The sequence below is a fragment of the Scomber japonicus genome, chromosome 6 (genome assembly GCF_027409825.1).
Source record: "Scomber japonicus isolate fScoJap1 chromosome 6, fScoJap1.pri, whole genome shotgun sequence".
In the NCBI taxonomy this organism is placed as follows: domain Eukaryota; kingdom Metazoa; phylum Chordata; class Actinopteri; order Scombriformes; family Scombridae; genus Scomber; species Scomber japonicus.
Window position 1 is genome coordinate 17172618 of NC_070583.1, and position 20620 is coordinate 17193237.

The 20620-nt window shown below is 41.2% G+C and overlaps 2 protein-coding genes and 2 long non-coding RNA genes across 5 annotated transcripts; 1 reads left to right on the forward strand and 3 right to left on the reverse strand.

The window, feature by feature from the left end:
* Nucleotides 1-915: 915 nt before the first annotated feature.
* On the reverse strand, nucleotides 916-4577 carry LOC128359845 (oocyte zinc finger protein XlCOF6-like). The gene is made up of 4 exons (XM_053320167.1): nucleotides 4433-4577; nucleotides 3255-3591; nucleotides 2918-2980; nucleotides 916-2410 (listed from the first exon to the last, which is right to left on the reverse strand). The coding sequence occupies exons 1-4, from the start codon at nucleotides 4559-4561 to the stop codon at nucleotides 936-938; spliced, it is 2004 nt and encodes a 667-aa protein (XP_053176142.1). The 5' UTR covers nucleotides 4562-4577; the 3' UTR covers nucleotides 916-935.
* Nucleotides 4578-5732: 1155 nt separating this feature from the next.
* LOC128360574 (zinc finger protein 345-like) lies at nucleotides 5733-11284 on the reverse strand. Its single transcript, XM_053321028.1, has 4 exons — nucleotides 10722-11284; nucleotides 8657-9018; nucleotides 7670-7739; nucleotides 5733-7575 (listed from the first exon to the last, which is right to left on the reverse strand). The coding sequence occupies exons 1-4, from the start codon at nucleotides 11143-11145 to the stop codon at nucleotides 5981-5983; spliced, it is 2451 nt and encodes an 816-aa protein (XP_053177003.1). The 5' UTR covers nucleotides 11146-11284; the 3' UTR covers nucleotides 5733-5980.
* A 2073-nt stretch (nucleotides 11285-13357) lies between these two features.
* Nucleotides 13358-13736, reverse strand: LOC128361041 (uncharacterized). Its single transcript, XR_008321547.1, has 3 exons — nucleotides 13680-13736; nucleotides 13491-13590; nucleotides 13358-13402 (listed from the first exon to the last, which is right to left on the reverse strand). It is a non-coding gene; the product is annotated as an uncharacterized LOC128361041 (long non-coding RNA).
* A 4802-nt stretch (nucleotides 13737-18538) lies between these two features.
* LOC128360655 (uncharacterized) lies at nucleotides 18539-19799 on the forward strand. 2 transcript variants are annotated; one of them, XR_008321509.1, is made up of 4 exons: nucleotides 18539-18558; nucleotides 19114-19213; nucleotides 19438-19502; nucleotides 19663-19799. It is a non-coding gene; the product is annotated as an uncharacterized LOC128360655 (long non-coding RNA). The 2 variants fall into 2 exon arrangements; XR_008321508.1 differs by lacking the exon at nucleotides 18539-18558 and adding an exon at nucleotides 18732-18836.
* The last annotated feature ends 821 nt before the right edge of the window (nucleotides 19800-20620 follow it).

The following is a 20620-nucleotide window of genomic DNA, read 5'->3' on the forward strand; positions in this document are numbered from 1 at the left end:
AAAGATACATCTTATCTTATCTGCAACATTTCTCTAACATCTCAACAGTTTCATTTGGGTTTCATCCCCCCTGTGTCCATCCATTTTAGGCGAGGAAGGCGTCCAGACATCTTTCCTTGTGATACTCGTGATGCAGGCTGTTATATTATCACTTGACAAATACAAATGAGAGCATTTTAATGTTGTAGTTTATAGATGTGGAGCTCATTTTAGATACTTAGGGTATCTAGTTAATAGTAAGAGTACATCTTCATATTTTATATAGCATCATATATAAGTGTACACTATATAGGCTAACAGCTTTTACAAAGTCTGAAATGTGGGGAAGTAGAAGTATTAAGTACTTGAATAAATGTACTTTGTTACTTTCCGCCACTGATCATGACATTAATCACAACCACCTGTTTTGGATTGAGTGTAAATGTCTCCCTTTTACTGCATCATCTCAGTGCTGTTGCCATTGCTGATTTACTTTCCTCCACACTATGCCTTTCCTCTCTGATTATGATCATTTATTATTTATTAAGAGTCAGCATACCACCATGTCCTCCTTAGAGACTCCTGTCATACAAACTGAAGCTATGAAAACTCAGCAGATAGAAGAATCGTAACGTTTAAAACTGCTTTTATTGAAACACTGACTTAGTTTAACTGTTTCAAGCATCATAACTCCCATTTTGCTGCTGGGACTCATAACGACCAAGATAACATTTTCTTCAGGCACCATTTATCAGAAACCATATTGGATAACTGTTTCCTCTGTTACATGGTGTACAATACCAGGGGTGCTTTGTGGTTTTGTGGTTCTATATTGTTATTAGCCTTAAATATCTAATTAATAATAGGACTAGCTGTTTTGCCCTGATGGGAAATAATCAGTTATTGTACTCTTGTACCATTGCTGCATTAATATCATCATAACCAGGTGTTCAGATTCAGGGCGTATCGAGTGTGTTCCCCAACATTTTCTGATATTTCTCAGCACAGTTGTGTTTCTTGAGCAGTCTTGAGTCTGAAAATCCGAGTCCACAGCTGCTGCACGAGTATGGCCGCTCTCCCGTGTGCACTTGCATGTGAAACTTAACGTGTCCGAGCTGCCTGAACCTCACGCCGCAAACTTCACACTCATACGGTTTCTCCCCGGTGTGGATCCGCAAGTGTCTCAGGTAGTTGGTGTAGATCCTGAACGCCTTGCCGCACTGATCGCAAGTATGTGGTTTGTCTCCGGAGTGCTGCAGTTTGTGGGACTTGAGAGCCTGAAGGATGATGAACCTCTTCCCGCACACCTCGCAGCCGAAGGGCCTCTCTCCAGAGTGGGTCCGTTGATGGTAATCGTAGGTGGCCTTGTAGAAAAAAGACTTCCCGCATGTGTCGCAGTTGTATTGCAGCTTACCCATGTGAATCAGCTCGTGTCTTTTCAGTGAGCTCGCCGTGTCGAAGCCCTTGCGGCAAGTCTTGCAGGTGAACGGCGTCACGTCTACCGTCGTCCTGTCCCTTCGATAGATAACTCTGCGGTTAGCTCGCTCCTGGGTTCGTCTTCTGATGACCTGCCCGTGTCTTTCGTCGTGGGTCACCTTCTGGTGTTTCTGCAGCTGGCAGTTGTAAAGAAACGTTTTCCCACACAGGTCGCACATGAAGGACTTGGAAGCACCGTGAAGGAGCATGTGGGCTTTCAGCTTGTTGTCCTGAATGAAACTCTTCCCGCAGACTGTACATTTAAACGGCCTCTCCCCTGTGTGAATGCGAATGTGTCTCTTCAGGTTGTGCTGAAGAGTGAAACCAGCTCCGCACGTCTCACATGTAAAGATTTTCCCTCTGTGGACAGACTGGTGCGTCCTCAGTGATCTCCTCTTTGTAAAAGCTTTGCCACACACGGTGCATTTGTAAGGATGCTCTCCTGTGTGAATGCTTTTATGGCACTGCAGCGTGAACGCATACCTGAAAGTCTCCCCACACTCGGAGCATTTGTGCGGCTTCTCCACGCTGTGCACGACCTGATGAGCCTGCAGGTTGTGTTTAGTTTTGAATCCCTTCCTGCAGACGGAGCAGGTGAAAGGTCTCATATCGGTGTGCACAAGCTGATGAGCCTTGAGGCGCATTTTTGTTTTGAATGTCTTCTCGCAGAGGGAACACTTGAAGGTTGTATATTTCTTCTCCTCATGGCGCAGCAGGTGGTGCTCAAAGGTTTCAGTGTTCCTGAACTTTCTCGGGCACTGGTCGCAGGCAAAAGGCCTCTGTTCTTTGTGAGTGTTCATGTGCTTCATCAGATGGAACTGCCGGCTGAAGCTCCTGTTACAGACGTCGCATACAAACATCTTTCCTTTCTTCTGGATTTCAGCCTCTTGTGTGTTCTGGCTGTCAGTAGTTTTGGGCTCTGTGGTGTTTGTCGTGGTACAATCCTCTGCAGTGTCTATATGAACATGGAGAAGATAACTGTTACTACATATGTCCACAGTTATAGGACTTGAAAAGCAAAAACTGGAAGGACACATAAATAATAACTTGGATGAACTGAATGAAGGTTGTGGAACAATGAAACCTTGTAAATCAATTAATAATAATAATAATAATAATAATAACTATTTATATATAGCACCTTTCATACAAGAAATGCAGCTCAAAGTACTTTACAACAAAAGAAATGTTGTTGTTTCACATTTAAAGGACCTAAAAGGAGCATAAAGTAATGTTTAAAGAAATAAACAAAAAAAGAGAGTAAACAGTACATAGTAAAAGAAACTAAGAACTAGAATAAATATAATATATATATATATATATATATATATATATATATAAAATCAAGTAAAATACAACATTTTAAAAGAAGTTCATTAGTGCATCAGTGTGAAGATGATAAAAAAGCTAGTTTTTTTCCTTCATTTAACATGAAGCACTTCCACTTGAGTTAAAATGTTACCTCGTCTACTGGCTGGTGATGATTCGGCTTCAGAGATCAACTCCTTTGTCTCCTGTGCACCACCTGGACAAAAAAAAATACAAACAATAACACATTATTTAAGGCAGAAGTCAACTGGAAAAACACATTCATTACAGTTATATTATATGTTGTGTAGGTAATGTTATACTGTCATTAAGTTCATTTCATCCTAGAGGTTATTTTATGTCACCCACTTCCCCAACACATGCCTTGTCTACTTTCAGTTCAGCTCGTAATTTCCAACTTTTCCTAAATGTAATTGCTTTATTACCAGGATTGATATTCAGGGTGTATTTTTCCTTTAATAGAAACTCACCAGCATCCCGTCCACTCGTCAATCCAGCAGCAGGTGGCGATTCTATGACTCCTGTTATTTTATCTGGTTTTCTTTTTAAATTCCCAAATGGCTTCAAGGTGAAGATCAATCCAGTCTCCTCGAAAAGAACCGGGCAACCATTTAAGACATTTTCTCTCCATGTTCTGGCATTTTCATAATTTGCAGTCATAGTTGTCAGCTCGCTCTCCAGCTGCCCCATTTTGGACTTCAAGGTCTTGTTTTCGTTGTGCAGAAGTGATGACAGCTGGGTGAAAATGGTGTTGATCTTTCTTGTTGCCTCCTGAGCCAACATCCCCACAATGCTGTCAAAATCTGGCTGTGAGGATTAAAATAAGGTAGTCAAGATACTTTATTATAAAATATTCATTAGATTAAATTATCTAAAATGAGTATAAAGATTATTTATCGTGGACATGTGTATCTGATGTTACCTGCTTGTGAATGAGCCTGACCCCTAGGTTGGACTAAAATATCTAATTGCATTACTTTAGTATGAATTCAACTGCAAGAATTTTAATTGAAACAGTAAGATTGTTGTATCATTAATATTATAATTAAATATTAAAATGTACAAACAGATGTGCTCAATATAATGGTATACAAAGAAACCAGTCATTTTAATTTGAAAATTAATAAATTAAATAATAATACCTTATTCTTTTTTAAAGAATTCACCATACAGTTTGACAGTTTTATACTTTTTTCTTAGAGTTCACAAGTTTGAATCCAGTGAAACTTTTGTTGTTTCGCATTTACATGAAATTTACCAAATATAATTAATACGTTTACAGGTAGTATCTCACTATTTTGAGTAACTTAGTATAGTATAGTCATTACTTTGAGTTACCACATCATTATTTTGAAAAACTAAGTCAATATTTGGAGCTTTACTGTTGCATTTGACATTTATTTAGTAAATGTAAACTCTATCGTTAGCTTGGTGTACGTGATGACATTCCGCCATCTTTACTGCGCTGTCCTTCTACTTGTCTTCATTCCGTCGGTTCAATCTCCTTTAACTGTAGTATTTCTGTCCCTCATAGTAAACAGTCTCTTTAGTGTTCACATCATCGATTCATCAGGTCTGCAAACTGTTATTAATATATAGCCTATGTGTAGTTCCAGTCATAATACACAATATTAAATCGTTGGCTCACCTTACGTCTCACATTTGTCTCCTTTGTGGCGTTTTCTTCTTTTGAACTTCCAATAACATCAATAGTAGTCTTTATAACAGTCTCTATAATGGACTTAGTTTCGGAATAAAACACTATATTTTCAGACATTTCTACCTTGAAAAGTTCACACAGATGACTCTCGCAACTGCGTTTCAAAATACATACACTCGCATACATACACTTTTTCCCTACCCGCATTCGGCGAAGACCCGCCCTACTCTCTCTGATTGGCTAAAACGCCTTCCTCGCCTTGCCTTGGATTGGTTAGGATTATTAGGCATGAGGGTTTTTTCTGCCAACTTTATTAACAGCACATCAATACAACAAAATAAACTACAGGTAATATTAGAGATAAAATGAATTGATAAAACACAGTTATATATGAAATTGTACAGTTTTACTTGTATGAGTTATATCAAGTTATTTTTCCTTCTTAATTTCTGTATTAGGCATGAGGAGTGAGATGGTTGGGTCAGGGTAAGAATATAACAATGTAAATTTCCCCATCAAGGGACTAATAAAGGAATATCTTATTTTATATCAGGGTCAGAACCAATCAGAGGCAAAGTAAGGGATGGGACTTGCCATGCATAAATGGAAGTAAAAGAAACTCTTTAAAAGTTGTTTTGCATTTTCTTTAATCGCAATAACGAACAAAACTAGTTTATGCAGTGCATCAAACTGTACATAGCAAAATCAGTTTTACAATTTCTGTTATTACTTTGAGAAAAAAAAAATCACACCTTAAAAGGCATTTCAATGAATTCATTATGTAGCCAAACAACATAAATTAATGGAAAATAGCTTAGGAAGTCTTCAAATTACAACAAAAATAAAAATAAAAATAAAAAAGACCCTCCTTGTTAATATCAACTCAACTGGTAAAAGAGAATTTCAGTATATGAAAATAAATCCTGTAACGCCTCTTGAAATCAGGATGCTGGTCTTTTTTTACAGAGGCATCTTACTTCATTGCTTCTGTTTTTTGTTTCACATGTGTAACTTGGGAATTTTAAAATGGCCACAATTTTCTGTAAAGGTAAACAGTCATATTTGGGTTGTCTCCCCCCCCCGCCCCCCCAACTATAAACACCATAAACTATTGTATTATACTACATTATAAATGCCATGAGCGATGCTAACTCCTTCTGCAAATACTCTGAATGATAGTATAACTGCGACTAGTTTTAGTAATAATTATTTTTTCCTTATTCCCTTAACTCTTAATTGATGAACTTTAAAGTTATCAGTTAATACGTGTATATGAAGACAAACAAGAATCCCTTTGACATTGTGACGCAATCACAAGCAAATGTTTTTTTATTTTTTCACTGAATAACTGCAACTATGCAACATATTCTCTAATTTGTAGCAGATAAATTCAATTTCAATTAACTGACCGATAATTTGAGTTTAAAGGCACCCGACCACACACATCACTTTGTGTCCCTTAACACAACAAACCGCTGCTTCGTTTAGGACCTTATTAGATTCACACAAGTCAACATTGGTCAATCAGCTGAGTCACTATGAGCCGTCGCAGCTGTGCTTCTTCACCTGCCTCGAATCAGAGAAGCCACGCCCACACTGCTGGCAGGAGTAGAGCTTCTGGCCGGTATGGACCTGCATGTGGGACTTCAGCTGGTTTGACTGGTGGAACTTCCTGTGACAGTACAAACATTCGAACGGTTTCTCGCCCGTGTGGATCCTCAAGTGTCTGTAGAAGTTTCCGTCGGTTCTGAAAGCCTTGCCACACTGGTCGCACTTGTACGGTTTTTCTCCAGTGTGTATTCGCTCGTGCTGCTTCAGGCTGCCGGCGTGGAAAAAGCCCTTCCCGCACACGTCGCAAACAAACGGCTTCTCCCCCGAGTGGCTTCTCTGATGATAACTGAATGAGTATTTGTTATGGAAAGCCTTCCCGCATATGCCGCAGTTGAACTCCTTGTGCTCGCTGTGGCCTTTTTCGTGGAGTTTGAGGGAGCAGGCGGCGCTGAAACTCCTCAGACATATTTTGCAGCTGTACGGTTTAACCGCCGATTTGTTCCTACGCCTGGTCTGGAAGAATCTCAGCGTGCCGTCCGTTTCCTCGTTCCTGTCGGCGTGCACGTACTTCTGATGTATCAGCAGCCTGCAGTTGAAGAGGAAGGTCTTCCCGCAGAGGTCGCACATGAACGGCTTTCTGGCACCGTGAATGAGCATGTGAGACTTGAGCTTGTTGTTGTCCGAGAAGCTCTTGCCACACTCCTGACACGTGAAGGGCTTCTCTCCCGTGTGAATGCGAATGTGCCTCTTAAGGTTGTTATTCAGGCTGAACTGAGCTCCGCATATATGACACGTGAACGGTTTCTCGCCCGTGTGGACTACGCTGTGTCTTTTCAGAGCTGTGCCAGTCCTGTACGACTTGTTACATATGGTGCATATGAACGGAGTGACGCCCGTGTGTTTCCTTTTATGCACCGTAAGAGAGTGAGCATATTTGAAAGTCTCGTCGCACACTGGGCATTGGTACTTTTTGGCGTTGGTGTGAACCATTTGATGGAAGCGGAGCGTGTCTTTACTCTTGAACTCCTTCCCGCACGTCGCGCAGCTAAACGGTCTTTCCTCCGAGTGTACGACCATGTGACACCTCAACTGGACGGTCGTCTTGCAGGTCTTGTCGCAATACTGGCACTTCAGCATTCGCTTCCACTTCTCGTGGCGTAACAGGTGGTTTTCCAGAGACTGCTCCACTCTGAAGGTTTTCCCGCATTGGTCGCAGGTGAACGGCTTGGGTTGCTTCTGCCCCTGGTGACGCTTGAGGTGATTCTGCAGCGACTGCTCTTTTCGGTACGATCTTTTACACCGAGGACAGGGGAAGGGAAGGGGGGCTTTGAGCGCCTCGTGACGTGTAAGGTGATTTTCAAGAGACTTCTTCTCCAGGAAACTTCTGTCACACTGGTCACAAGGAAAAGGCTTCTTGTGAACTTTCATGTGTTTCTTCAGTTCACCTTTCCAATGAAAACCGACGTTACAGTGCTCACAGAAGAACCGCTTCACTGCCCGCGACTCTTTTTTTCTCAGCGTGCGTCCTTGAAATTCACCGGACTCTGGCTCGTTCTCCTCAGCGCTTTTATCAGTGGAAGCTGAAAAGAGAAATTAGTCGATTACATATTTGAAGAGTTTTTTGTTATTTTGAAGATGGAAGTATCTCCCACATATTACGAGTTCTTTTCATACCTTTTTCAGTTTTAACATGTGCTCTCCTGGTCCTCCTCGTTCTCCCTGCAGGTGCCTCTTCCACAGTTTTCTGTAATGCAGAAAGAAAGACAGCATGTATTGGATTAAGCGTAAGATAAAAAGATTGGATGCATGCAATGACAAGTTCAAGATAAGATTAAATAAGATGTGTCTTTATTGATCCCCCTTGGGAGAACGGTAAGAGTGAAAGTGTACTTAAAATAGAATAGACAATAAATAAGACAAAAATAAATAAAATACTATATACAGTAAACTGGATCAATCTGCAATATGTGTGCAATATGCAGAAGGTCCTGAGATTATATACATAATATATGCCCTTATACAGACAAAAATGAATACAGATGTTCTATAAATAAATATGCATATATATTTACATCATATCAATCATAACAAGTACTAAACTTCCACTTTATATACGACTATGTTACTAGAAAACATCCAAGAATTTTTGGCTCAATCTGTTGCTTGAAAGTGTAGTGTGTAGGATTTACTGGTATCTAGTAGTGATATTGAACATCTAAATACCCCTCCCCCACTCTTCTCTTCCAAAGATGAAGAAGATGTATGAAACTCAAGAAAAACAACAAAGGCCAGCATTTTGTTTGTCTGTTCTGGGCTACTACAGAAACATGGTTGGTCCCCTTCTCCGTGGAAGGGTACCTGCTCACTATGTAGATAAAAATGGTTCATTCTAAGGTAACAAAAACAGAGTCTTAGTTTAGTTTAATTAAAACAGTTATGAAAATTATATTGCATTTCTGCCAAGTTTATTCCACTAGATGCCACAAAATTCTAGGTAATGCACCTTTAAAACCAGCAGCATGGATTCATTTGAGGGAAATAAACACTAGTGATGTTCTGCTGTATCTGTGACTACAGCTGATAAGTATAAATACACCAATCAGCATTAGCTAGAAGTCTTTTATTCCAAATAAAAACTAAGCTTTCGACTACTGAACCGACCTTTTCCTCCCCTGCGTCGCCCCCGCTGCCGTTGCTGGAGCCTGGACTGGGGACGTCCTGAGGCACAGCCCCCGGCGAAGCTGCAGTTTTGAGGATGAGTTGCGTCTCTTCCGTCATTTCACAGACAGCCGCCGACGACGTTGGGGGCTGCGTGACGACCTGCGTTGCTTCTACCAGCAGCACCGTGGGAGGCGAGCTGACTCTGCCCACAAACACCATCGGAGCCACCTCGGGTTTAGCTTCGGTCGCAGCAGCTTCGGTGTCGTCTGCCGAAACCATCAGAAAGTCCGAGGTGGATTCATTCATGGCAGCCTGGGGGGCAGCGGGTGATTGATTGATGGAGGATGACAACACTGCAGCTCCTGTGTTGATCCAAAGACAAAAAGAGACACATTGAAACAAAGAAGTGGAAAAGACAGAAAATCCCTGAGATGTATTTTATCTACATGAATCACATAAATCCAGTCCAGTTTGTGAGGATTTAACTGCAATTATCAGGTCAATCAAACTTTGTTTATATAGTACTTTTCATACAGGTTAATGTAGCTGATGCTTCATACATGATTGACAAGCTGATAATAAGTAAGAACAAACATAGACTGAGGAGAACATAAAAAAAGGAACAAAAACAAAGAACAAATTGAGACCAATGAGAGACTTTCTGTTATCGATTAAATCGGTTAGTCGTTCAACAGATTATTAATTGGCAATTATTTTGATCATTGATTCATCTTTTTGAGAAGAAAAAAAAAGTCAAAATTCTTTGATTCAAGCCTCTCAAATGTGATAGATTAGAGGAACAGGGAATGGCTAATCAGTTAATTGTGACCATAATTGACAATGAAAATACTTATTAATTGCAGTCCTAATGGGTTATTGATCACTGTAAATGAATTATCTTTAATTTTGGGGCTGTTTAGCAGACAAAGTAAGTGATCTGTCACCCTGAGCTCTGGTCTGGGGAATTATAATAATAGGTATCATCATTATTTTTTAAGTTGTATTGTATGTATGTGTAATACAGCATAGATGGAATATTCTCTGGTTCCAGTTTAGAAATTGTGAGGATTTGCTGCAACTAATCAGTCGATTGACAGATTATTCATTGACAAAATGTTTGATCATCAATTAATCTTTTTGCATCATTCCGATGAAAAAAAAAATTCTTTGATTCAATTCATCAAGATACAATCAATAATGAAGATAATTATTACTTGCAGTCCTAACTGGTTGTTTATTACTGTAAAATGAACATTTTTGGGTTAAAGGCTGTTTAGCAGACAAAGTAAGAGATCTGTCACTTTGTGCTCAGCTCTGGGAAATTATAATATGCATCATCACTACTTAAAAGAAACAAAAAACAGTGAACTTCATGACATTGTTGAGCTCATAATCTAAAAAACTACTCCCAGCTCACTGCTGATGTCTTAAGATAAGATAAGATGTATCTTTATTGATCCCTCTTAGGTGAATTCAAATTGACACAGTAATACAGCGAAGAGTAGCAGCATAAGGGTTAAAGTGATAAAATAAATACAATACTACACACAGTAACAATCTTTGTATAAATAAATGTGCAATATATAAATGTGCAATATGTAGAAGTTCCTGAGATAATATACATGTGTGCAATGTTACATCAACAACATCAGTCTTTTTTTTAATGGGATACTGGGAGCTGTGGGTGTTGTACAGTCTGATAGCTGATGGTATTAAAAAATGTTTTATAAAAGCAAGCAATAAAGTCAAACACAATACACAAACAAATGCTGTTGAATAAGTTAGTTTAGTTTAATTCAAGCATATTGTCACTTTTTCATGCTGTATAATATAATTATAATAAAGTCTGATTTTTAAACATATTAATCAATGATGAAATGCAACCTGATCAGCCATCAATGAAAACATCTTCACTTGCACACATACTGTAGTTTCAAAGTGACTTTCATGACTTTGTTGAGCCCATAATCTAAAAATCCTCCCAGTTCACTGTTAATGTTTTAAACCTGAATCTAAATGACACACACACACACACCTACACACACCTTCTCTCTCCGTCTCTCACCTGGCAGAGAGTCCTCCTGCAGCAGGACTTGGGTCGGGCCTCCTCCTGGTGTGGTACTGCTCCCTCCGTCACTGATGCTCCTCAGCTCCTGCTCCAGCTGCTCCATGTCTCTGCCCAGCTGACCCACTCTGGCCTCCAGCTCCTGCTGCAGCTGGCCGGCTTTCCTCTGCAGGACGTCCTCCAGCTGCTCCACTTTGGCCTTCAGAGCTTCGTTTTCCTCCAACAGCTCCGAGGAGAACTCGGTGAACACCCGGTGGATCTGCAGCACCAGGTTCCTCTCAATCTCCTGGATCTCTCCGAGCTTCGTCTCCCTCCACTCCGTATTTGGCGCCTCTGTCGTCCAGACGTCCCCGAAAACAGACACGGCCGCCCGGATCGCGACTTCCACCACCGACGCCACCTCGCCGCCGAACCTCGCCTCCATTTTCCTGCAGTCAGATTCAAACTCACCTGCGCTTGGATTCGTGGCACTTTTTTTTTAATAAATATGAATTAGCATCTTGAACAAAAGTGAGTCAGACTTCAAACACAACTGGTGTCAACAGATCTGTCGCTTATGGCGGACTGTGCGCCTCTGAAAAGGTTCCGTGTTGCACTTCCGCAAAAGTAGTGGCACTGTCACTACCCGATGTGAGTCGCCTACCCGATGTGAGTCTGACATGCGCAGTAGCGTTCTCGATCGTCCACCATCTTGGACGGTTATGTACGGCAACTCTGCTTGGAAAAAACGCCCCCAGACTCAAAACGCGATACGCGAAATAAATCAGTTGTATAAACATATAAATATAAATAAAATAAATCAATCGTATGAATGTATAAATATGAATAAATATAAATAGTTTGGTTGTAAATAGTTGTCAGAGGTTAAGAGTAAGTATACATATCATGGAAATATCTGGAAATCAGACATGTATAAATATAAATAAAATAAATCAATAGTATAAATACATAAATATGAATGAATATAAATAGTTTGGTTATAAATAGTTGTCAGAGGTTAAGAGTAAGTATACATATCATTGAACTATCTGGAAATCAGACATGGAAATAAAATAATACGAGGTAATAGTAATAATAATTATATCTATCTATCTATCTATCCACTATCTTATCTATCTATATTTTTATTGATATACCGTATTTATATTATATTATTTTATTATATACATATATAAAATAGATAGATAAGATAGTATATATATACACAATATATATCTATATATAGCTATAAAATAGATAGTTAAGATAGTATATATATCTTTATATAATATATAAATATATATAGATAGATACACACTATCTTATGTATCTATCTGTTTTATTTATATATTTATATCATATTATTTTATTATATATATGTATATGTATATATAGATATATTGTACTATAAACATATTATATATTTTATATTTTTTCAATTGAGAATGGTATAAACTAACAGAAGTTTTTAACATTACATTACATCCATTTCACATTCATAGAGCTTTGATTTTGGAACAGTTTTGTTAACGAAAAAAAGGCCAAGATTTATCTGATGTGTGATGTGCACTCTTTTATACTTTGTTATAGACACAGGTACCACCCTTTCTAGTTCTGTCACAGCTCCTCCACTCACCTGATGGACTTCCTCAGCTGTTGTTTTGATGCAGACAGATATTTAAACTGTGGTATGCATGCCTCTGTTTGACACACTATCACAAGACCATTTCAAATGAATGAATGCTCAAGCCAGTACTGAAAGTTTGTTAACTTTTAGTTTATAACTTTGAAGGACCAAAGAATTCCATTGAACATGAACCAAACATTTTAATCTAAAAATACAAAAATGTGTTTCCATCAAATTAATGTCAGAGATGGAAAAAACAAAAGACAGAGCTTAAACAGTACTGTCAAAGAATTTAAATCTTGAATTTTAACCACATGCTTTAAAAAATGAATATAAACAATGGAGGAAACTAAAGACACATGTATGTACATAGCTATATGAAAAATTGTGCACATATTCAAGTAAAGACAATTTTATGTAATCACATAAGAAGATATGACTATACTCTTTAATTTAAAGAGACCCAACATTCCCCCATGAGCAACACTTGGCGACTCCGTAATGGGAAGAAACCTCAGGCAGAACCAGGCTCTAGGTGGGCAGCCATCTGCCTTAACCGGTTGGGGTTGATACAGAAAGAGAGAGAAAGACTGAAGCAATCTGAATCTGGAGCATACAGGTATGTAGTTGATTAAGGCAGAAGGATGATTGTCAACAGTGCAGTCTCCCGATCATCTTCATCTTTTCCTGAAATTGCACAAAAATAACGATATTAGTACAACAGATATTATAGTAAACTTGAAGCTATATGGCACTGTCTTTTAAACATGTGTCCACACACTCAGTAGATATTACAGTTAATAAAACAAATTAAGCACCAGTTCTACCTCATACTAGTTAACTTTACCTCAGTGTCTTGTGTTGGGATGCTGTACTCTCCTCTCAAGAGCTTCCTTCCCTGGAACTGCACCTCTTGTCATTGATGCCGTCAGTGTTGAAGAAATTGAAGTTAGGCAGACAAAGTACAAACTACCAAATCAGCTTCTTACTGAGAGTGGAGACTGGAAGCATGTCATTTAAACACAATTGACGTAGATGTCCAGCTCTGATTTGATCACCCTCTCCTACTGTTAATCTGAAGTAAGACAACAAGAAATTGAAAATAAGATAAGTTAGGCATTGCTCCCACAGAGAAAGTACAAACTACCTAATCAGCTTCTTACCGAGAACAGGTGTCATTTAAACACAATTGGCTTCATTGTGTTTGCCATAGATGTCCAGCTCAGACTTGATCACTCTCTCCTAGTCTTTTAGACTGTCAATCTGAATTAAGACAACAAGAAGATGGAAATAAGTTAAGTATTGTGTTGATCCTACAGACAAAGTACAAACTACTGACATCAGGCTCTTACCGAGAGTGGAGACCGAAAGGGTGTCATTTAAATTGACGTAGATGGGGAGGCAGGTACTTCAGGAGGATGATGAGGATGACTTTACTGTATTTGGCGTAGATGTCCAGCTCAGATTTGATCACTCTCTCCTAGACAGTCCTCTAGACTGTCGATCTGAAGTAAGACAAGTTGGGCATTGATCCCATAGACAAAGTACAAACTACCAAATCTGGTTGTTACCAAGAGTGGAGAATGGAACAATGGCCACACAAACAGTTTAGCAGTACACTAAAAACACTTACGTTTCTGTCTGTAGTACGGCCTCAGGCGATCGACATTCACCTTCTGCAAGGACCCAGTGTTCTTTTGGATGGTGGCCACGCCATTTTCTGACATATCAAGGACTTTGTAGGGGCCTTGATGCATATGTTTCAGGCCATGCCCCAGCCGCTGCCTCTTTGGCTCAGAAGACAGGAGAATGTCATCACCTGTGTTAATTTCTACTGTTTTGCAGCGCTTCCTTTTGCGTGCTGCATAACAGCTCTTTTGCTTCTCCTGGGCCTTTTCTATGTTGGCAAGAACCTATTGGCCAAAGCCACAAATAAAGTAAATAACATGAAACACATAAATACAACAACTTCAATATATGAGCTTTGTGCCTCACTACCTTTTCATTGAGGTCTGTGATTGTCCTCATCCTAGCTTCCAGATCGTCCTCTGGGTCTCCAACTTCAAAGTGGTCTCCCATGGGACAGGCGTTGAGAACCTCAGGAAGGAGGTAGTGGCGGTTGAAGAACAGGAAAAACGGGGTGTTCTTCGCGGAGCTCTAAGTTCACAGTAAAAAACAATGTGACATGTGACATTCCTCAAGATGCAAATTTAACAGCATTAGTGATTGTAAAGTAAAAAACACACCTGTTTGGCGGTATTTATGCCATACACCACAGCTTGCAGGTGAATGTCCCAGTCGTTGTGGTGCTCATTCACATAGCGCCGGAGAGCACGTTTGATATTTTGATTTGTCCTCTATCCTGTACAATAACAATGTGAATTGCAGATTTATGTACATATTACACACATATATCATGTAATGTCTACGTAACATCCATCCATGAAAAAAAATGTATCCATGTTTACCTGGCCATTGGTTTGTGGATGGTAGGCACTTGATACTGCATGTTTTAAGTTTAGCAGTGTACCGTACCGTACCGTCCTCTTTCGCTTATCCGGGATTGGGTCGCGGGGGCAGCAGCCTAAGCAGGGAAGCCCAGACTTCCCTCTCCCCAGCCACTTCATCCAGCTCTTCCCGGTGGATCCCGAGGCGTTCCCAGGCCAGCCGAGAGACATAGTCTCTCCAGCGTGTCCTGGGTCTTCCTAGGGGTCTCCTACCGGTGGGACGTGCCCTGAACACCTCACCAGGGAGGCGTCCGGGAGGCATCCTAATCAGATGCCCGAGCCACCTCATCTGGCTCCTCTCAACGCGGAGGAGCAGCAGGTCTACTCCGAGCTCCCTCCGGATAACTGAGCTTCTCACCCTATCTCTAAGGGAGAACCCAGCCACCCTACGGAGGAAGCTCATTTCGGCCGCTTGTACCCACGATCTAGTTCTTTGGGTCACTCCCCAAAGCTCATGACCATAGGTGAGGGTAGGAACTCTCTGGTAAATCCAGAGCTTTGCCTTTCGGCTCAGCTCTCTCTTCACCACGACGGATCTGTGCAGAGTCTGCATTACTGCAGACGCCGCACCAATCCGCCTGTCGATCTCATGTTCCATCCTTCCCTCACTCGTGAACAAGACCCTGAGGTACTTGAACTCCTCCACTTGGGGCAGGATCTCATCCCCGACTCGAAGAGTGCACTCCACCCTTTTCCGGTTGAGGACCATGGACTCGGATTTGGATGTGCTGATTCTCATCCCGGCCGTTTCACACTCGGCTGCGAACCGATCCAGTGAGAGTTGGAGGTCACGATCTGATGAAGCCAACAGGACCACATCATCATGTTTAGCAGTGTGAAGATCTCTTTGTTGAGCTGTAAATATGTATACAAGAGCAATACAACAAAGTCTGTAAGAATGATCTGCAGCTATGAAGATGATCATGGTTTATCTAATATTGTATTTATCATACCTCATTCACAAACACAAACTTTAACTTGGTGACAGCGCCTGACCTGAAACAGAGGTCAATGCACTTGAATAGATATCTCATGTTAGTTAGTTTTTCTTGAATCGAAGCTTGATAAGCGCAGTTTCAGGAGCGGGAACACACACCAATTACACCCCTTCCGGCTCCTATATAAACAGACCTAACAGCTTCCCCCTCGTTCACTCTCGCTTTCGAGTTTCACGTGCAGGCAGTCTCAGTCAAGCTTTCATGGTCATCACAGAAACAGATCGTACTTCCCGCATTGCATCAACAAAACTTGAACAAATGCTACGATTACTACTCCAAGAGTGAACTCACCACGGATTACGAACTGCAGATCAACCCGTCCGACTTGACTAAAGATTCGTGGGAAACCGGCTCTCCTCTCGTCACACAGCAGCAGACCGCAGGCACATGCCGGCCCCGCAGGCGCACGCCGGCCTCGCAGGCTCTTCAACCCACACTCCCCTGATGCAGTGTTTCCCACACATAGACTAATTCGTGGCGGAAAAAATATGTCAAAATATGTCTGTTTCAAGAGGTTGTCATAAATCAATACATTTTGTAATCAACATTATTTTAATGAAAAACATGAATATATATTGCAAGACAGATAGAAGACACAGACAGACACACACAGAGAGAGACAGACACACACACACACACACACAGAGACAGACACACAGAGAGACATACAGACAGACACACACAGATAGACACAGACACACACAGAGAGAGAGAGACACACACACAGACAGGCACACGCAGAGAGAGACAGACAGACAGAGAGACAGACAGACACACACAGAGAGAGACAGACAGACACACACAGAGACAGACACACACACAATTGTAATTAAAGAATTGTTTTCTACACAGATGGCAGACTGTTCTACACTGGCCCAAACAAACTGTACATGCGGCTGGTGGTTATGTCTGAGGAGGAAAAGAGCGCTGCTCTCAAAGAGTGCCACAACCAGCAAGGCACAGGCAACCACAATGGTGTCAGAGGCACCAGAAACCGTTTGGTGGCAGGATACTACTGGCCCACCATCACGGAGGATGTTACTGACTGGGTAAGGCAAAGTTTGTTATCTGGACGATAGAACTTCCAACTATATTTTTATTTCAAGAAAAACTAACTAACATGAGATATCTATTCAAGTACATTGACCTCTGTTTCAGGTCATGCGCTGTCACCAATGCCAGTTAAATGATCCAATAAAAACAGTGGCACCAGTGCTACACTCCATCAAGGTAGTGTTGAACACCAATATATAATGTTCTTTTCAACATGTGTCAGATGACTCTGTGATAAACTATCGACATTTATATTTGCAGGTGAAAGAAAATTGGAGTGTGCTTGGAATGGATCTAATTGGCCCATTAAAGGAGACTGCACGCAAGAACAAATACATTCTGACAATGACTGATTTATTCAGCAAGTTTGTTGTTGCTGAACCGCTACAGTCAAAGTCAGCTGTGGAGATTTCCGCTGCAGTAACTGCCAAGTTTTACATGTTTGGCATGGTCAGCAAAATCATAACTGACCAGGGGAGGGAGTTTGTGAATGAGGTATGATAAATACAATATTAGATAAACCGTGATCATCTTCATAGCTGCAGATCATTCATGTATTGTTTTTCTATTCAGTCGATGCTTACAGACTTTGTTGTATTGCTCTTGTATACATATTTACAGCTCAACAAAGAGATCTTCACACTGCTAAACATGATGATGTGGTCCTGTTGGCTTCATCAGACCGTGACCTCCTCGGTTCGCAGCCAAGTGTGAAGCGGCCGGGATGGGAATCAGCACCTCCAAATCTGAGTCCATGGTCCTCAACCAGAAAAGGGTGGAGTGCACTCTCCGGGTCGGGGATGAGATCCTGCCCCAAGTGGAGGAGTTCAAGTACCTCGGGGTCTTGTTCACAGTGAGGGAAGGATGGAGCGTGAGATCGACAGGCGGATCGGTGCGGCGTCTGCAGTAATGTGGACTCTGCACAGATCCGTCGTGGTGAAGAGAGAGCTGAGCCGAAAGGCAAAGCTCTGGATTTACCAGTCGGTCTTGGTTCCTACCCTCACCTCTGGTCATGAGCTTTGGGTAGTGACTGAAAGAACAAGATCGCAGGTACAAGCGGCTGAAATGAGCTTCCTCCGTAGGCTGGCTGGGCTCTCCCTTAGAGATAGGGTGAGAAGCTCAGTTATCCGGAGGGAGCTCGGAGTAGACCCGCTGCTCCTCTGTGTTGAGAGGAGCCAGATGAGGAGGCTCGGGCATCTAATCAGGATGCCTCCCGGACGTCCACCGGTAGGAGACCCCGAGGAAGACCCCGGACACGCTGGAGAGACTATGTCTCTCGGCTGGAACGACCTGGAAGCGAGGATGAGGACAATCACAGACCTCAATGAAAAGGTAGTGAGGCACAAAGCTCATGTATTGAAGTTGTTGTATTTTTGTGTTTCATGTTATTTACTTTATTTGTGGCTTTGGCCAATAGCTTCTTGCCAACATAGAAAAGGCCCAGGAGAAGCAAAAGAGCTGTTACGTAGCACGCAAAAGGAAGCGCTGCAAAACAGTAGAAATTAACACAGGTGATGACATTCTCCTTTTCAGGCATGGCCTGAAACATATGCATCAAGGCCCCTACAAAGTCCTTGATATGTCAGAAAATGGCGTGGCCACCATCCAAAAGAACACTGGGTCCTTGCAGAAGGTGAATGTCGATCGCCTGAGGCCGTACTACAGACAGAAACGTAAGTGTTTTCAGTATACTGCTAAACTGTTGGTGTGGCCATTGTTCCATTCTCCACTCTTGGTAACAACCTGATTTGGTAGTTTGTACTTTGTCTATGGGATCAATGCCCAACTTCAATTTCTTGTCTTACTTCAGATTGACAGTCTAGAGGACTGTCTAGGAGAGAGTGATCAAATCTGAGCTGGACATCTACGCCAAATACAGTAAAGTCATCCTCATCATCCTCCTCAAGTACCTGCCTCCCCATCTACGACACCCTTTCAGTCTCCACTCTCGGTAAGAGCCTGATGTCAGTAGTTTGTACTTTGTCTGTAGGATCAACACAATACTTCACTGATTTCCATCTTCTTGTTGTCTTAATTCAGATTGACAGTCTAAAAGACTAGGAGAGAGTGATCAAGTCTGAGCTGGACATCTATGGCAAACACAATAAAGCCAATTGTGTTTAAATGACACCTGTTCTCGGTAAGAAGCTGATTAGGTAGTTTGTACTTTCTCTGTGGGATCAATGCCTAACTTATCTTATTTTCAATTTCTTGTTGTCTTATTTCAGATTAACAGTCTAAAGGACTGTGTAGGAGAGAGTGATCAAATCTGAGCTGGACATCTACGTCAATTGTGTTTAAATGACATCGTTCCAGTCTCCACTCTCGGTAAGAAGCTGATTTGGTAGTTTGTACTTTGTCTGTGGGATCAATGCCTAACTTCAATTTCTTCAAAAAACTTCTACTACTTCCAACAAATAACAACTACCCAAGTGAGAATGATACAAGAATTAACATTTGAACACAAAGCTTGAAGTAACATTTCACCTTGTATTCAACAACCATTTTTCTAACATTTCTTTTCTTTCAACACTGACGGCATCAATGACAAGAGGTGCAGTTCCAGGGAAGGAAGCTCTTGAGAGGAGAGTGCAGCATCCCAACACAAGACACTGAGGTAAAGTTAACTAGTATGAGGTAGAACTGCTGCTTAATTTGTTTTATTAACTGTAATATCTACTGAGTGTGTGGACACATGTTTAAAAGACAGTGCCATATAGTTTCAAGTTTACTATAATATCTGTTGTACTAATATCTTTATTTTTGTGCAATTTCAGGAAAAGATGAAGATGATCGGGAGACTGCACTGTTGACAATCATCCTTCTGCCTTAAGCACCTACATACCTGTATGCTCCAGATTCAGATTGCTTCAGTCTTTCTCTCTCTCTTTCTCTATCAACCCCAACCGGTCAAGGCAGATGGCCGCCCACCTAGAGCCTGGTTCTGCCTGAGGTTTCTTCCCGTTACGGAGTCGCCAAGTGCTTGCTCATGGGGGGAATGTTGGGTCTCTTTAAATTAAAGAGTACAGTCATAACTTATGTCCATCCATCCATCTTCTTCCGCTTATCCGGGGTCGGGTCGCGGGGGCAGCAGCCTAAGCAGGGAAGCCCAGACTTCCCTCTCCCCAGCCACTTCGTCCAGCTCTTCCCGGGGGATCCCGAGGTGTTCCCACGCCAGCCGAGAGACATAGTCTCTCCAGCGTGTCCTGGGTCTTCCCCGGGGTCTCCTACCGGTGGGACATGCCCTGAACGCCTCACCAGGGAGGCGTCCGGGAGGCATCCTGATTAGATGCCCGAACCACCTCATCTGGAACTTCTTATGTGATTACATAAAATGGTCTTTACTTGAATATATGCACAATCTTTCATATAGCTATGTACATACATGTGTCTTTTGTTTCTTCCATTGTTTATATTAAATTTTTAAAGCATGTGGTTAAAATTCAAGATTTAAATTCTTTGACAATACTGTTTAAGCTCTGTCTTTTGTTTTTCCATCTCTGACATCAATTTGATGGAAACACATTTTTGTATCTTTAGATTAAAATGTTTGGTTCATGTTCAAAATGGAATCCTTTGGTCCTTCAAAGTTATAAACTAAAAGTTAACAAACTTTCAGTATTGGCTTGAGCATTCATTCATTTGAAATGGTCTTGTAATAGTGTGTCAAACAGAGGCATGCATACCACAGTTTAAATATCTGTCTGCATCAAAACAACAGCTGAGGAAGTCCAT